We start from the raw sequence: 18,590 nt of genomic DNA on the forward strand, positions 1-18,590 counted from the left end.
ATCGGATCGTTCAAGAAGTTTTCGGCAATTTTCCAATCTACGTTCTTTCTGCTGTTCGATCGTCAAACAAGGAATGAAATTTTACTGCATCTAAATGCACGTTCAATTTTTCAGTTAAAACGTCACGGTATAATCTAATCGAGTCGCTAACCTTTCTGCAAGTTCTTTGACAATCAATCGGAGATTTTTACGAACCAGATCGTTGATTTTCTGAACGTGTGCGTCATCCGTTGAAGTCGAAGGCCTTCTTGGTCGAGGGTCATCTTCAATTGACCGCTTTTAAATCCTGAAAACCATTCGCAGGATTAGGACCCGGAGCATCATCTTCATAAAGTTGTTTGAAAACTTGAAAAGTTTCTACGATAGTTTTCCACAGTTTCACGCAAAATTTACGTTGTACCGTTACTCTCGAAAAACGCACATTAAAAAAATCACTACTAAGACTTAAACACGTTGCACTCAAATAACAATAACACGAAAACTAAACGAGATATCAACAATCCAAGTACATTTGGTTACAGAGCAGTGTATGCGGAACACAATGCTGCCAACCGCACGTCACTAAATATCTCCGTCGGCGTGTAATTAAAAACTTTCGGTTATTCTTTGAACAGACCTTGTGTGTATATATATTTATATTAATAGTAAAATATAAATCGAAAACGATAATAAAAAATATAGCACTGACAGAAGGGCAATTTTATTTAATAAATCAATTCAAGTAAACAAGAAAATAAAAATTTTTAACCGCAATACGAAAATAATGTGATAATATAATTTTGATAAGGGTTAGGTAAAACCACCGTTACATCCTACGGGTTTAGAAAAGCGATATGTGATAGAATTACGAATTGAAATGGTGTAGGGATAATTTAACAGTAGGGGGAAACGTTAGGGGTTGGAGGGAAGAGTTGTCGGTGATGTAGTTCTATGTATGTGTTCGGAGGTTATAATACTACGAGAGAACAGAGATGGACAAAGTGGAAGTAGCGGTGGTGGTGGGAGAAGTGGACCTATACTCTCAATACGCAATCATCTGATGGCTGTTTAATTGTTTACGTATCCGCGTATGCAAAACGAGCAGTAGCAAATAACTGATTATCTCCTCGTCATTTTATCCTTTTCATTATCGGGTTATTCTTCTTTGCTTTATTTTTTGTTTTTTTTTCCCCACAACTCCACCCTTCCTTAATAAAACTTCTTGTACATATTTGTCCATATTCTCTAACCCTTATAATCTTCATCATACCGAGATGCTTTTGTTCCGGCCCCTTCTACTTCCTTCCACAACGTCCTATGCTCTCATCTACTTAGCTACTACTAATTCCTCACCCCATTTACCAGTAACAACACTCGACATAATCACGGCATTCATTACCTTACCATCCTACGCCTGTTTCCATCTTTCTTTTTTTACCTCTCTCTTTTGCTGTTTTTCCCCCTTCTATTCATATTCCCGCAGGATTACTATTCCTTTTCTTTATACCGTAAAATACATGAAAGAAAAAAAAAGAAAATTGACCCAAAAGAAAAAAAAAATCTTATTTATAAGTAAACCGTATTCATTTTTGAAATGGATTGTAATAGGTAATCCGAGGGCGTCTTGCATCTGATGCTACTGGAATTCAAAAGGAAATTCCTCGATCGTTTTTCGTAGTACAAAAATATTCTGTTTTAGAAGGTCAAGAAAAATAGATTTGAATTAAGGTTCGTATTACTCTGTTTAGAGATGTAATGCAAGCCGATGCAACTCTTGGCAATTTGAATGAAATACGCCTATGAAAAATACGTATCCGACAAATTTGAAGAAACGGATTGATAAAAATGTTTTCGGTGAAACTAAAGATGGAAGGAATATCAGTGACGAACTTCGTTCCAGAATCGGAAAGATATATCGTGTTTAGTTTTGAAAAGTGTCGATCAAAGAATTCTAAAATTGCCAAAGGAATTCAGCAGAATAAAACCGACCACATCTCCAAAGAAAAAACTATGAATATAGATTGCCTAATCGTTAAATTACTTCTTCATTTTATTAACCCGATGAAGACTGTTCCTAGCAGTCTTCAGTGTGAAGTTGAAGACTGAAAACGCATTTTTATCGAGGTCAATTAATAAACATTAAAGAACATAAAAGATCTGTAAATAAAGTCATGAGACTAGTTTTTTTTTTTGGTAGCCAAACTGGCAACACTGTAAAGTTACTAGTAAGCATACGGTTATATGAACAGGTGATCTATATTAGGTATTAATATTTTAGTTTATGGTTGCCGCGTGAGACGTAAACAAACTTTTCGTGAAACGAGTTTTTGTTGTGCGTTACATAAATCAGTGATACTAATTATGAGCAACGTTGTGAAATCAAGTTTTGTGTTAAACTCGGTGAAAATATGCTACTGAAACGTTTTTAAATTGAAAAGGGCGTACGGAGATTACGCTCTGTGACCAGCCTAACTTTTTAGACGGTTTAAAGCATTTTCGGATGGCTGGGAATCATTTGGGAGACCGTTAACCTCAAAAAGTGACGACAATTTTCAGAATCAGAGGCTTGATACGGTGATACGACCGGTGATTAACTGTCAATGATTGCAGAATAATTGAATTTGAACCGTACCACAGTCCATCAAATTTTATCAAAGGAATCGGACATGAAAAAAGTTTTTGCAAAATTGGCCCCAAAAAAACCTCACTGTTGAACAGAAAAACGATACGGTGGTGTGCCGCGATCTTCTAGGGCGAATTGAAACTGATTCTGATTTTCTAAAAAATGTTATTACTAATGATGATTGTTGGATATTTGAGTACGACCGAGAAACAAAACACCAGAGCAAGGAGTGGCACACGTCAAACTTATCACGTTCCAAAAAAGCAAAAATTAGGAAATCAAAAATCAAGACCGTGCTAATTTGTTTCTTCGATAGTATTGAGATTGTCTATAAGGCATTTCTGCCTACAGGACAGAGAATAAATCAATATGTTTACCGAGAAATTCTTGAAAGACTGCGGATGGAGTTGCCCGCGTGAGTCCGCCATCAAAGACAACTGGATGCTGCATCATGAAAATGCACCTTATCACATTGCACTCACAATTAATGAGTTTTTGGCAAATAAAAACATTCTTGTAATTCCTCAATCAACTTATTCATCTGACTTGAAGCCCTGACACGTTTTCCTGTTCCCTACTTTAAAAAACACCTCAAAGACACCATTTTGGAACAGTAGAAAAGATTAAAAAAATGTACCGACCATCTGAAGGATATTCCGATTTCTAAGCTCCAACAGTGCTATGAAGAATGAGAAAACCGTTTGAAGCACTGCGTGGCTTTCCAAGTGAACTATTTCGAAGGTGATAGAGTCCATGTATAATTGAATTGTAAATCAAAAGTTTTTCTGAACCGGTCTCATTACTTTATTTACAGACCTCGTATGTTCAGAACAAAATCCGAAATTCCTAGTGTTTATAGAACATCAAAACAGGACGTTCTTTAAAAAAATGATTACTATATTGAAACGTATCACCAAAGAAAAAACGTAATACTAAATCATATATATCTAAAAGAAAAAATAGATTTCTTTACAATGAGTGAATGTCATTAATCATGAAGATTTATAAATGCGAATATTTATACAGAAAACCAGATTTCGTATTCCTTACTATAATTCTTATAAATTTTCTTTAAATAAACATATAAAAGAACATGCGATTCATAATCAACGCCCAATAAAAACTACCAAAGATAACTTAATTAAAATTTGGATACACGTTCTTCTTACGGTGTAAGAGTCCAGTGAGTAAAGAGTTTTTGAAATTCCGAATTTTAAGGGTTAAAATGGAATAACAATGAGATTTACTATTTTTTTTTTTTTTTAATTTGGTAACAAATGAAGATATCAAATTGATTTTTTATTATCCGTAATCTGTATGAGAATTTCTAAAAATCAATTATTAAAAACGTTTTGAAATTCGACATTGAAAGAGGTGAAGAAAAGTGAAAAAATGTTTAACAATGATTGCAAATTTTCCCAATTTCCGACAAAACAAAATGAGAGATATTCAATCTATTTGTGACTCTTCACAAAAATATCCAAAACCGTTTTCGGATATGAAATTCAATATTTTAAGGAAGTGATTCCCAAACTTTGCGCCGCGGCGCCCTAAGGAGCCGCGGTCTCTACACAGGGGCGCCGTGAAATAATGTAAAAGCTTCATAACTAATTGAACCGAGACGTTTGATTTGAACTATTAATTTAATGTTAATAAAGTAAAAAAATAATGAAGACACACAAGTTTTATTTATTTTTATCTCTTACTTGCGAGTAGTCATACTTTTTTACTTACGGTAGGGCGCCGAGACTCGGAAAAGCTTGGGAACCACTGCTTTAAGGGGCGGAAAAAATAAATTGTTTATTTTTTTTATATTTTATGCTACCGCTCTTAAATTAATTTTTATGAAATTTAACGTTGTGATTGTAATTAATTCTGAATGTTTTTTTGCGAGCGAAGCCGCGATGAGAAACCTAAAAACCAACTGGTGGGTCCAATACTAACCGAACTGTTTCTCTGAAGAAAATACAATACACTTATAGTTTTTATAAATTGAACAGAGATTAATTTTTATGTACCATTCATTCTTACAAGCATGAATTTAATGAACGTAGGGAAGTACACGGGCTGAGCCGACTGGCTAAACGGGAAGAAGGCCATGACCGGCTAAATATTCCCTGACCGCGTCGGGAAACGCATGTTATCATATAGCCCGGGCAAAGCCGCGACGATGTTACTAATAAGATATAATAATCAATTATTTCTATTAATTTTTGAATCTTACTTTAAAAATAAAAATCTTTAACTTAACTTTTAATTTTGAAGGTATAACTGCACAATAGAATTACCGTTCTTTAAGAAAAGTTGTTAATTACAAGCCGATCTAGTCAGTATTTTTCAGGGTACAAGATTTTATTTATTACGTAAATGGAAGCCCTCACACAAAATCCTAAATAATTTTGCAAAATAAATTTCTTCAATATCCTATTTAGTTTAATTTTTGTCTTCCTATTGTAATTCATAAAAAAAATGTTAATGTTAAATTGTTTAAATTACATAAATATAAACAATTCATACGTATAAATATTTATAAGTATAAAATTGTATCTAGAATTATTTACAACAGAATTAAGGACCGACTAGAAAGCGAGCTAGGCGATTACCAAGGTGGTTTTCGGCCTTGGCGCAGTTGTCCAGATCAAATTATTACTTTGAAATTACTTATAGATATTTATAATAGAAAGCAAAAACAGATGATTATTTTTTTTATCGATTTCAAAAAAGCGTACAATTGCATACATAGGCCTTCGATGTTAAAAATTCTGAGAAATCTCGGATCGGATCCTAAATTGGAAAATATGATCTGTTTAACATTGACAAATACAAAATCTAAAGTGAAGTTTCGTGGCGAATTTTCCGAACCTTTTTACATAAAATCCGGACTGAGACAAGGCGACGGACTTTCGCCTTTATTATTTAATTGTGAACTAGAATTTCTGATGCGCGAATGGTTTAAAATTAATCCAGAAAATATTCATATAGGATTTAAAGAGATAACTTAAAATTCAATTGCCTAGGATTTGCCGACGACTTAGCTTTATTATCTAATAGTATCGCAGAAGCCAGAATACAAATAACAAGTATAGAAGAACTTGCGAATAAAATTGGACTTAAAATTTCTTACGAAAAGACTAAAATGATGGCTATAGATCCTTTAGTTATTAATTCCGTGAATATTAATGGAAATAAAGTAGAACTTGTAGAAAAATTTAAATATCTTGGAGAAATCATTACTTGTAATTGTAACGAAAAACAAAATTGGACCGACTTAATAGATTATTTAAAGTGCTACAAGCATCTGAAAATACTTACAACAAAAAATCGCTCTCGATTAACACTAAAATTAGACGTTACAAAACTGCGGTTAAACCGGTAATTACTTACACGAGCGTGACTTTATTTAGATTAAATCAGAAAAATAGAACTGAACCTTTGCTTAAAGTTGAACTTTGCTTAAAGTTAGAACCTGCATAAACAAAAAATATAAACACGAAAATCAGTACAGATTATCGCCTAATAAATTTCTGTACGAAAACTTGGAATCCTTAATTGATATTATGAAAAAGAAGCGAATTTCTTTCTGTGCACACTTGTTAAGATTACGGCAGGATAGGATTACTAAGAGAATTATCGATCGATTTTGGTCTTTAAAATACCGCCATTATGGATCAAAGAAATTAAAGAAGACATGCAAGAATTAAATTTGACTTACGGAGATTTACTTAATAAATCTGAAAAATTAAAATTTGTTATTAAAGATCCGAATACCGACTTTATAGTAAGAACTTTTAATTATACAAAAAGGGTTTATTCTGAACAGGATCGTAAAGCAAGATCATTAAGAATGAATAAATATTAGGAGAAAGTAAAAGCTAACAACTTAAAGGCCAAAAGATCGGAAAAAAAGACTTGAATTATTCTGACTAAAGTGGTCCTTTCCGGCTTAATGTAAAAAAAGAAAAAAAACAATTTATACAATCGGTCATAGTCGGTTAAAAAATAAATTCAAATGTAAAAAATACGTAGTCTATTTAAAACAAAAGATATCAAATTAATATTTATTTAACTATTCAAAATACTAGTATATGAAAAATAATGCTGTAAAATACAAGGTCTTTGATTATACCTCACTTTTTACCAAGTAACTGGTTCGGCAGAAATAACTCCCCGATTTCTCACCACTGCTTTGGAGCGCTAATAGTACAGGGCGTGGTCTCGGCACACCATTTTGTAGCGAATATCTTACCTTTTCAGTTACAGTCATGACGTGGATTGTTAATCATCCTTCATTCGTTATTTAAACGTATTTTAGAAACGGAAATTCTGTTATCAACACGCAGCGATTATTTCGTTCACAATTTCGGCTAGGTAGATACGCCGCGATACCCTATAAAAAGACAGTTCAGTTTAGAGCTATCGGTTTAACTTTGAAGAAAAAACCTACCAGGTTCGATCCCCCGTACGGTATTGAAGCATGGAGGTTTTTTCTCTGGGGGACATCAATGAATGTCATTTGATAAACATCAGTAAAATTGGTTCAAAAAGGAAGTAAAACGTAGACCTGATACGGACTCAAAATTTTGACACTATAAATTTGTGATAAAGCCAGAAGCTCTCTATGCGGCAGAAACCCTAAGACTGTGCAACAGGTCTACTAAAAATTGTAGAAAAAAAAGAAAGGAAAGTTATAAAAATACTTTTAGATCCTAAATTTCAAAATAATCAAGTAAAATTAATTCCAAGTAACAAATTTTACATTAAAATTGAAAAACTGTCATACACGTTAAGGAAAAGACGAATTGCATTTTACTCCCGTTTATTTAGAATGAATAAAGGCTGGAATCTTTAAACAAAAGGCAAGAACCCTAGATCGTTTAAAAGGTTCTATCCATCAATAAATCGCTTCAATACGATTGGAAATGATAAGAAAAATAATGCGGAATTTCAGGGAGAGGAAAGAAAGAACAATGTAGACAGTGAAGGTCGGCATATGAACGACGTAATTTTTAAAACTTTATAAAAAGGTATGAGAAAAAAATGGCAGTGTTCTTTCAAAACGTATATAATTTTGTTGTAACCTACTTGTAATCTACTTTATTTATATTCCAAATCAGAGAGTTATTTCTGCCAAACTTTGTATTACACCTAGTCAATTTTACGGCTAAAACTGTTCTCACAAAGTTATATGAAAATAATGGCAAATATTATTAGTTACATTCGCCTAAGAAATTCTTCAGTATTAACAAATATTGTCGGATAAAATATTACATAAACACGAATCATTCGTAAAACGATTACGTTTAAAATTATTACGTTTTATATTTTTTTAAATAGTTACGAGATATCGGTAACAATTTATTTTTATATTTCATTCATAAATTACTGAAAATATTTCAAAATTGAATCGCAAAACAACGAAGATATTACATTATAAAAAACACGGAGGGTTAAAAAGATAAAAGATAAAATAGATGAAAAGAGGAAAAGGGATACGGAAGGCGGTTCGTTTACAACAGAATGTCTCTGTAAAAGAGGAAATGGTATGAGTAAAGAATGAATAAAGATGAGATAGGGGGAAAGAGAAAGAGATGAAAATAAGAAGAAGCGCAAGACGAACAAGCAGAACTCATTTGTGTTTTTCCCTCCATATTCAATTGTAAAATAGGGGTTCAACAGTAGTGGAGGCAAACACCGTACCAGCACACGGCAGGCGACATCGACAACTACATAGCTTCGGTTCATTTTAGACTTCTGTCTGTCGGTCGAGCTCGGATGCAAATGACCATATCCACATGCTGTCTGCCTGTTGTTCTATCATTAACATTGTACTGTTCTCGCCAAATTTCCTCCTCTACCAATACCACCCTCTTTACAAAATACATTTTCCCTTCCCCAGACATACAAATAGTATATCTCTCCTTTACCGTTATCCTCTAATACATCAAAATAATACAATATATATATATATAGAAACGATATTTCCAAAACAATCACTACTGCAACGGTAGAAAAGTACGTAAATTGCGAGAATGAGGTACAGTGACATAACGATGAAAAAAGACGAGAGAGGGGTAAACTTGAAAACATGCAATTCAAATTTCCCCGTCAATTACTGAAACGGCAAAATCATTTAGATTGACTCTTCTTCCAAAACACCTCACTATTTTTGTCTCACTCACTCATCTCTCACAACGTTTTTTTTTTTTTTAAATATTCTCCCTACCAGCCTAAATCATTATTTATTTCATTGTCGTATAATAATAATAATAATAATAATAATAATAATAATAATAATAATAAAAATAAAACTTCTGATTATTATTTTACCCTCATTTAATTTCTTTGTTTTTTTCTCTTTTTCTACAATTTACACGTTGAAACCTTTCAATAATATTTCTTTTCTTTTTCTTTTTTATTACATCAGATTTAGTTTTATAAAGTATATACATTTTTTTCTGCTTTAACAGTCTGCATTCAATAAAAATATAAATGAAATCTTTATTATTACAACAGTATGTTAATGCATGTTTTTATTAATTCCTTGTACGAAGTAAAGGAAGTAATGTGATAGCGAATAATTTCGGTTTTCAGATTTGAACAGATTTGAATCCATTTTGACTAGCCTCGGCGTGACATCTGAACGTACGTATCCATAACTCAAAATCGAATAGCCGTAGGATGTTGAAATTTATGATTTAGGACTGTTGTAACATCTAGTTGTGCACCTCCCTTTTTGATTGCAATCGACTGAACCAAAGGTGTCAAAAAAAGCCCAAAATCCAAAAAAAATGTTGGACTTTTTCTTAACTGCAGTAATAAGCCCTCATTGAGAGCATTTCAATGATATAACAAGTGGTACTTATATTCATTGGTTCCAGAATTATAGATAAATAAATTTTTAATTAATGAAATATTTGATCTTCCAAATGCACTAAAACGTAGAAAATAAAAAATATGTAAAAAAAATTTAGAACACCAATATTAAATTAAATGTAAATTAAAAGTCCTAAAGAGTGGAGTGCTTGAGCACCCCGCTCTTTAGACCGTTCATCACGCATATGAAAAAATTGGCAAAAACATCAAATTTTTAATTTCAAGCTATGACTTACCAAAGCTTGTTGTCAAATCCATTCGGAGATACCGTCTTAAAATTATTTTTTACCTTTTAATGCGTTTTATTTAAGAGTAGAGTTTTAATTTTTTTAAAAATATTTTTTATTATTTATACAAAAAGGGTAAACATTCCTCGTGATATCAACAATTTCGAAGAAAATTTCATCATAATGATTTTCACGAGTAGATGAAAAATATAGTTTTTTTTTGTTGCAAGCGCTACCTGTGTACTTTAGATATAATAAAATTTAGCTGTGTAAATAATTGCACAGTAAGATGTGTTTAATTTTCCGGTTATATTTGCGTACCGTCATACAATACTAAAATAAGCAAAACAGATTTAGTTTCTATGAGATTGTTTATTTCATTTCGTTTCCGATACATAGAATTATTTGTTCTACTGTTTATATGGGATTTATTTATTGTAAACATCCAGAAAAAATTCCATTATGATAAACATTTTTTAATCTATATGTCAGAAAGCAGTTTAAAAAACTTCCAAGAAATAAAAATTAATACAAATAATATTAGTGTATTACATTCAGATGTAATCTCTGAGAATCGTTTTAAAAATATTTTTCATTACCTTACGGAAACATTTTTTTTTTTTTGTAATTTATATGCTGTATATAAATTTTAGTAAACGAATTCAGGAAACAAGAAAAAAAGTCAATTTTAAACAATTTTCGTACTTTTCGTACACACACATATATATATATTTGAAATTACGGCTGATCTCAATTCCGGATAATAATTAGCAGAACCTGGAAACTTCTTTGACATTAAAGACTTCAGTTAAAAAAAAAAATCCCTTTCAGCACGTCGGAAGGTGGAGATAGATTTTACCGGTGCTAAGTAAGGGATAAAAAATATTTCCACCTTAAAATTAAGAAAAACTTCAAATTTACACAATATGTAACCATCGGGTTACATGTGAAAAAATTTTCACATGTTTAGCATACGACAAGCACCATCTTCTTACAATTATAACAACATTTTGGTCATCCCTTACCATAAGGGTTGGTCATATCAAAAATTGTTTCAGGCAAAAGTTTTAGGTAATGTTTAGATGACTAACGATCACTTTAAGCCGATTCGATGCTGTGCCTATAAAGGAAGGTTTTATTTTTGTTGTCTACGAAACCCCATTTTTTCTACCCCCTGCGCCAATGGTTGGTGATATATAAATACTTTACGTAGATAAGCTTTAGGCCCTTATCTAAACAATACCAGGAATTTTAAACGAATTCGATATTTTACTTAATAAGAAAGTTATAACGATATTTGGTTTATTCGAAAAAGCCACCCGATTTTTCCCATTAACGAACTCGACCGAGATTTTGGGTCGTTATATTTTATGTATCAATTTGAAAGTGATTGGCGCAAAATTACGGCAGTTATCGTGTCCACAAGAAAGTGAAATAATATATATATATGTATGTAAATATAAACTTTTGAACTGACGGTGGTTTTGGGGTCTGCGGGATGTGAAACGGGAAGATATGTCGAATTTTTCCGGAAGTCGAATCATGGTACCCATTAAATAGCTTCCTTATGAAACTTACCTAAAAAGACCCCAATATTTCATTAATTGAAATTTTATTGGGTTATAACTCTGGAACCGATGAAAATCAGTATCACTTACGACATATTGTTGAAAAGCTCTCAATGACGGCTTATTACTACATTTAAGAAAAAGTTCAAAATTCAAAGTTTTTTAATATTGGGTTTTTTTATATACTTTTGCTCCAGTAGATTGCTATCAAAAGAGGAGGTGCACAACTAGATGTTACAAAAACCCTAAATAAAAAATTTCAACATCCTAAGGCTAATCATTTTTGATTTATGCGAGATATGTACGTACAAACGTCACGCGAATCTAATTAAAATGGATTCAGGGGTGGTCAAAATGGATATTTACATTGAAATCTGAAAACCGAAACTTTTCGCGATCACAGTACTTCCTTTACTTCGTACAAGGAAGTAAAAAGATGTAATTCCGTTTTGAATAATTTGTTTCGAAAAATGTTGCGTCTCTTCCTTCATGTGGAATATGCTGATATGATTTTTGTGCGTGGCTTTTGCGATGGAAGCGATCCAACTGCGATGAAAGAATTCTGACGTACGTATCCTCGACGAGTAGTTCCAAACCGTGATCTACTTCCTGAAATTTTAATAATCGTCGAGAGGACGGTACACTTCTCAGCGCCCACGTTTTTTTTGAACGTCAGTCGTTACATGGTGATGAAGGAGAAAACATTCTTCAGCCGGTACAGCTTAGTCCTGCAAGGAGCACGTGAAAAACTTCTACACTACTCAACATTCCCCAACGTACAATTTGGAAAACATTACATGCTCAAGGACTGTGTCCTTACAATGTCCCTCCAGCTCGGTGACCATGCTACACGTCTGCCAGTTTTGTTAATGCGTTAACAGTAATTACCACTTAATTCAGTTAATACTAGTTTTGGGAGAAGCTTCTTTTACCAGTAAAGGCATAAGCAACACAGAGAATAATCATCGGTGGCCTGAAGAAAACCCACATCCTACGAGATACATACGTACATACAGACGTCACGCCGAACTAGTCAAAATGGATTCAGGGATGGTCAAAATGGATATTTACATTGAAATCTGAAAACCGAAATCTTTCGCGATTATAATACTTCCTTGTATATGTACAAGGAAGTTAAAAAACGCAACTAATTTAGTTTAATTTTAAATATCGGAAATTAAATGTAAATGTAAAAAATAATCCAAAAATTATACCTGCAAAAATTTATCAAAAGTCTACTAAATCTAACAATTTACCTTTTTAAAAAACTTATTTGTAGATCTTTTTTTAATTGTCTAAATTAGTATAAATAACTAATGTATAAATTTATATAAAATCATATTTTTATAAAAAAGATGTACGCCAAAATTTTATATCAAACTTACTGGTGAGAAATTAAAGAAAATATAATAATAATTAATCAAGCAAGGGAATAAAATATTTTTTTTAAATATCAAAAAATGTATCATTTTCCAAAGATTTCTTAAAAGTAAAATACAAAAATTAACATTTACAAATAATATAACAAAAGAAAAAATATAGCATCAAGTTGCAAGACACCACAAAAAAAAAAATAATAGAAATAAAAAAAAAAAATCCCCTTAAGACAGTTATAATAATCAGATGTGATAAAGAAGTAAAAACTGTACATAAAAGAGACCGCGAAGGAAGATCGAGTAAAAAAAGGGGGTACAAAGTTAAATAAGAAAAAGAAAAAAAGATCTTGTTTCTTCTTTGTATCGATATAATGAAGCATGTACATAGAGAAAATAATAACAAAGGACTCAATAATAAGAATACAAAGAAACTGGTTAAAAAAAAACCTCTTTGGAATCGGATTTATTATATATACATATTCTGGCAAGGAAGAAAATAACAATAATGGAATAAAGATGTTCGCCACGATAGGGGCGGGAGAGAAGTGCGGCTTAGCTATTGTTGCATATAATCGATATTTTAACTTTCTTACAATACTACATTTATTATTATTTATGTTTTGTTATATTTTGGTTCTTTACTTTGCGGTGCAGCCTATTAATGGTTTTTTCACTTCCTCTTTTATCATTAACTTATCTCTTATCATTAACTCTGTTTGCAAAGAATTTAACTAACTGGGGGGTAAAATAACTTCTGTAATCTTTTATAATATAATAATCCGTTTTACATTATTGTATAAAAGTATTATAGTTTGACAAAGATGAAAACTGGCCACGGTTTTAAAAGCTTATTTAGGTAACAATACAAAACATTTATTATTATTCTTCTACCTCGCGTGATTGCGGTCTAATCTGCATTGACGGGCCGTGACAAGTCAGTACAAATATAACTTTGATTCTGTATTAAAGAAATATCTGACAATGTTACATGTTTTGAGATGATTGATTTCTGGAAGTTTCTCTGTACGTGTGTATTGGGTTCTAAATGTACTAGACGTTCTGTGAATGTATGAGGTTTGAGGCTAATAATTGACATAATGAGGAGGATGTCGATGATTTTTTCTTGTTTTCAGGGTCTTTTTATTTCTATCACTAGATCAGTGTATTTGGTTTGGATGTTTGCGTCGCTGAGATAGCAATGTCGATTAGGTAGGTGATCTTTTCTTTTTTTGGTTTGCAAGATGATGTCTGGTCTATTGGCGGGAATTGTTTTATCTATATGAATATCGATAACTCAGAATAGTTTTTATATTTGGTTTTGTATTTAGTTTTAGTGTGTTTAATGTATAGTATGGATCTGTGTTTTCGATGAGTTTGTACCTGGTGTACAACTTTAGCTGCTGCGTTATTTCTATCTGGCTGAGTATTAGATTCCAGATAGAGCTCTGCACTTACACGTGGTGTGTTCAACTGTTTCATTTTGTTGATGACATCTCATGCATCTTGTCATTTGTGACGGATCGGTCGCAAATTATATACTTTTTGTAATTTCTGGTTGCTATGACTTAATCCACCCCGTTGGTCTAGTGGTGAACTCGTAATCAAAAATCTGATGTTTGATTACGAGTTCCGAGTCGAGAGTTCCAAGGTTCAAATCCTAGCAAAGGCACTTTTATACGGATTTGAACACTAGATCGTGGATACTAGTGTTCTTTGGTGGTTGGGTTTCAATTTACCATACATCTCAGGAATGGTCGACCTGAGACAGTACAAGACTACACTCATATATATCATCCTCACTCATCCTGTAAAGTAGTACCTTAACGGTAATACCAGGAGGCTAAACAGGAAAAAAAATAAACAATGTCTGAGAACTGTATCACTATAATGATGCATGTAACCAGTGATATATATATATATATATATATATATATATTAGGGAAAAATAAGTTGTTTTTATTTGATTCACGTACCTTTCCATTGCACTTTCCTAAATGTGCTTGTAATTATTTGAAATTCCCTATTTGGTTTTTCTCCAATCTGAAACAGATAAAAAAAAACAAGATGAATAAAAAATGAAACCAAACTTTCTTATTTATTTAAATAATATATCTGAGCATTAATTTTACTATCATAATTAAAAAAATATTTTTAATGTAATAAATGGGATTCGAGTACAATCGACATGTGAGAGAGACTTCATGAGAACAGTTCGCGTTAAACTGCGGACTCAGTGGAATAGGTTCTGGCTGCTGAGTCCTCTCACGGCATTACATAACATCCGGGAGAATGTGCTCGAGAAACCTCTTTCCCCGAGCAATAGAAAAGACCGAATCATCTTAACTCGGCTAACGATTGGACACACCAGGCTCACCTACGCTCATCTATTTGGCTCTCCTCAGAAGATCTGTGAGGCTTGCAAGGTCAAATGGTTCGTGTACCATCTGCTCTTTGATCGCCCAATCTTTGGAACCATCCGACAAAACTTAGACCTGGGTTCGGATATGAATTTTCTATTAAACCAGAATGAAGAAAACGTCTTTTGCGGTTCCTCTCCTACAGTGGAATGAAAATACAATTTAGAAATTTTTATCTGATTTATTATAATGAGGTGAAGATTTGTTCATTATAACTGACTGTTCAAAGAATTTACAAAGAACATTAAAGGGACTGTATAAGACTACACTTCATTTACACTGATACATATCATCCTCATTTATCCTCTGAAGTGAGGACGGATTTAACCTAACTGACGCCCGGCGTCAAGAATGGACCGCAAAGCAAAATAACCAAATCCCATGTATTACTCAAAGGCCTCCTGGTTTTGACTTGCCACGTAAGACATGGTCAACGCTAAGAATACGAACTCAGCATGGTAGGTACGCCTATTTCCTGTATAAATAAAGTAAAACACCGACGCCCCTTTGTGAGTGTGGTGAAAATCAAACTGTTAAACACATCACAGAAGTTTGCCCTAGGACAGCTTATAAAGGGAATCCTGAAGATTTCCTGTTGGCGACTCTAGAATCGATAGCATATATTAGTTTGTTAAATCTTTGTTTCTAATTTTGACTGTAATTGGTGTTGTGTTTTGCTGCCGTACGCTAAATAAATAAATAAATACCTAGAAAAATAACTAATAATTTCCCAATCCCTTAGTGTAGACCGAGCTAGGGGGGATTCGAAAAAGGGACTCAGAAATAAAAGCAAAGGATCTACCGCCGGATAGTTTTAATCTACGATAATTGCCGATGCTTGATCGCAATAAAAAAATAACCGAACGAATATTTGAAACGTTCCTTTACGTTCATTTATTAGCACCACACAGCTATCTTTTACAGACCATAAGTAGGTAGCTTGTTGAAATGTTTATTTCAGAAAAAAATAACCTTTAATTTAAAATTCAAACAAAGTTGAAAATTTTGAGTAAATATCTATAGTTTCAATTCGATGACCAATCGTATCATATGAAAGAGGAATTGATCTGATCTGATTTACAGCTGAAGATCCAAATATTTCATTGCAAACATCAATTAACACCGATTTAATTAAATTTTTTCTAGTTGTGAACGATTTTTTTTTGTTTTGGCTGTACGTAGTGCAACTAAATATGAATATTTCAATTGCGATTTATTTTCAATAGAAGTTTCTTTAAATATTTTCGTTTGGAGATTAAATTCTGTTTTTTTTTTTTTTTTTTTTTTTTTTTTTTTTTTTTTTTTTTTATTATTCAAACTATTCCAGTGGTTTCTGTTCTAGTTCGGGATGTCTTGATTTTAAATGTCGCAACATTTTAGACGGTTTCATTGTATCATTATTCTTAACTTCCTTATATATTATCAACATTGGACGTAAATCGTCTACCGTAGAATCCGGCTAAAGTTAAATCATATTTCAAGTACTCATTACTACAGCGGCTTGTGAAAGCAGATTTATTTTTCTTGTTTGATAGACATTCATTTTCTGTTTAACTCGATTTTTCTATATTTCTATTTCCCAGAGTAGAACTTTCAGTGCGGAAAAAATTATGTAAAGTTCCTTGTCTTTTTTTACTCGTTTTAAGAGGAATAAAAATCTGTGTTTTTCCAACAATTTAATCACTTCATTATAACACTGCTAGTCGACTGCGTAGTAAAATAAAGAATATAATTGCAAATATAATGTTTTCAATAAACTGAACGTACGCATAGCAAAGTCATAAAACAAAGATACCGGGCCAAAGCCGCACTCTTTAGTGCGATATTGTTTTGATATCTTCCGCTCCTACAATGCATACGTCGCAAGAAAGTTTATTGTTGCCGATTGTGCAAAGGATACAGCATATTCAATAAACTAAACATACAACAGGTATTCGCCAATATATATGTACAAAACATTAATAAATAATTTCGATATAAAAATCTTATATTATTGTTATATAAATTTTTTTAATGTTCATTTTCTTCATATTTTTAAACTTTTTTTTTTTTGTAGGCCAATTTGTTCAGGGATTGGTAGCATTATCTTGCGGACCGGTGGTTGTGAAACAATACTATAGAAAAATAGGAAAGCTAACATTTTTCCGGACGGAATCGTAATACTTCGGGTTATACCGTAAAAATAAATAATTGTTGTTGACAGACTACTTTTTCTAAATCGGGAAAAAGGTTTTGCGTAGGTAGACGATATTAAGAAGCGTTTCAAATATTTTAAAAACTTATGATCGTTATTCAAATCCCGTAATCGATAAGTAATTAATGCTCGATCATCGTGGCTGAGGGGTAGCGTGTTGGTCTTTCATTTTGTAGGTCCCAGTTTGAATCCCGGTAAGGCACGGTATTTTTCATACTCTACAAAATTCTGTTTCCGTATCCCACGCACAAGCTTCAAGGTTATATGGCCATATCATCAAACAAAAAAATAAACAGAGAGGCGGTAACAAAATATTGTTTTGTTAACCTTACATAAAAAAAACATTTTAGAGAAATTTTATCTGTTTTTCCATCGATGAGTTATAGATAAATAATTAATGAATTTCAAAACTGAAGTATTATTTTTTTTTAAAGTTGCCGTTTTGTGTATATATATTTAAAAAAAAGGAAAATACTAGGATCCTGAAAAGCAGAAGATAGCTGGAAACTATACGAAAAAACAATTAACTATTCTGGAGGGACAGATGCAAAATGCCTTCTTCGTACGCTTGATGAGAACGGGCGAAAATAAATTAACTAAGATATTGTCTTTGACCAACAAAAAGACAAGTACGAAATGTTTTAAACAGATCAAAGAAAATCTTAAAGAACCGAAGATAGAACTACATAAAATCACAGGGAGAGCGACAGTTTCAGACGTAAACTTAAACCCTCTAAAGAATTCTAAAAGAAAAGAAAAATAACACAATTTTCCCAGCAGAGGCAAGAAAGAAAACCGATGTAAAATGAAAAACTACTGGGAACAAAAGAAAGGAAAAACTATTTATCGTGGCACTTACACAGGAGGTGTCGATTCAAAAACAAAAAAAAAAGGATAAAGTTTTATATATATTTTTTTAGAACTTGTTTTGATGTTACACAAGATTTCAGACAGATCTTATAATTAAAATATCCGTAGCCGATCAAAGACAATATGACATTTTGATTACAGCCTAACAGAATACAAAGCCACAAAACTTTCAACGTTACACTTAATATGTAGGTTTAAGTTTTATAAACTTACGATTTACAAAACTAAGTTTTATTAAAACGTTAGTAAATATTGTATAATACGCAAAATGTACAGTATAAATGTCATGCATTAATAATAATGGTAAAGGAGGAGTGGAAATGTGAGTGAACTAATGGTATTTCATACAAGGTGTGACAGACATAGAAATATTATTAGCATCGATCAGCCATTCACTTATCACGTGACATGGCTAATTTGTAAACATACTCGTTGGTAAATATTAATTAAGAACAAAATTAAT

General features: G+C 32.2%; 1 protein-coding gene across 1 annotated transcript in view; it reads right to left on the reverse strand.

Annotated features, from left to right (window-relative positions):
- Positions 1-18,590, reverse strand: part of CARPA (Carbonic anhydrase-related protein A) — a 483,368-nt gene that overhangs the window by 116,208 nt on the left and 348,570 nt on the right. Inside the window, exon 6 of the mRNA XM_075378891.1 lies at positions 14,620-14,686. Within this exon, the coding sequence (XP_075235006.1) occupies positions 14,620-14,686 (67 nt within the window). The remainder of the gene's footprint in view (positions 1-14,619; positions 14,687-18,590) is intronic.

This window comes from Lycorma delicatula, chromosome 11 (assembly GCF_047948215.1).
Source record: "Lycorma delicatula isolate Av1 chromosome 11, ASM4794821v1, whole genome shotgun sequence".
NCBI lineage: Eukaryota > Metazoa > Arthropoda > Insecta > Hemiptera > Fulgoridae > Lycorma > Lycorma delicatula.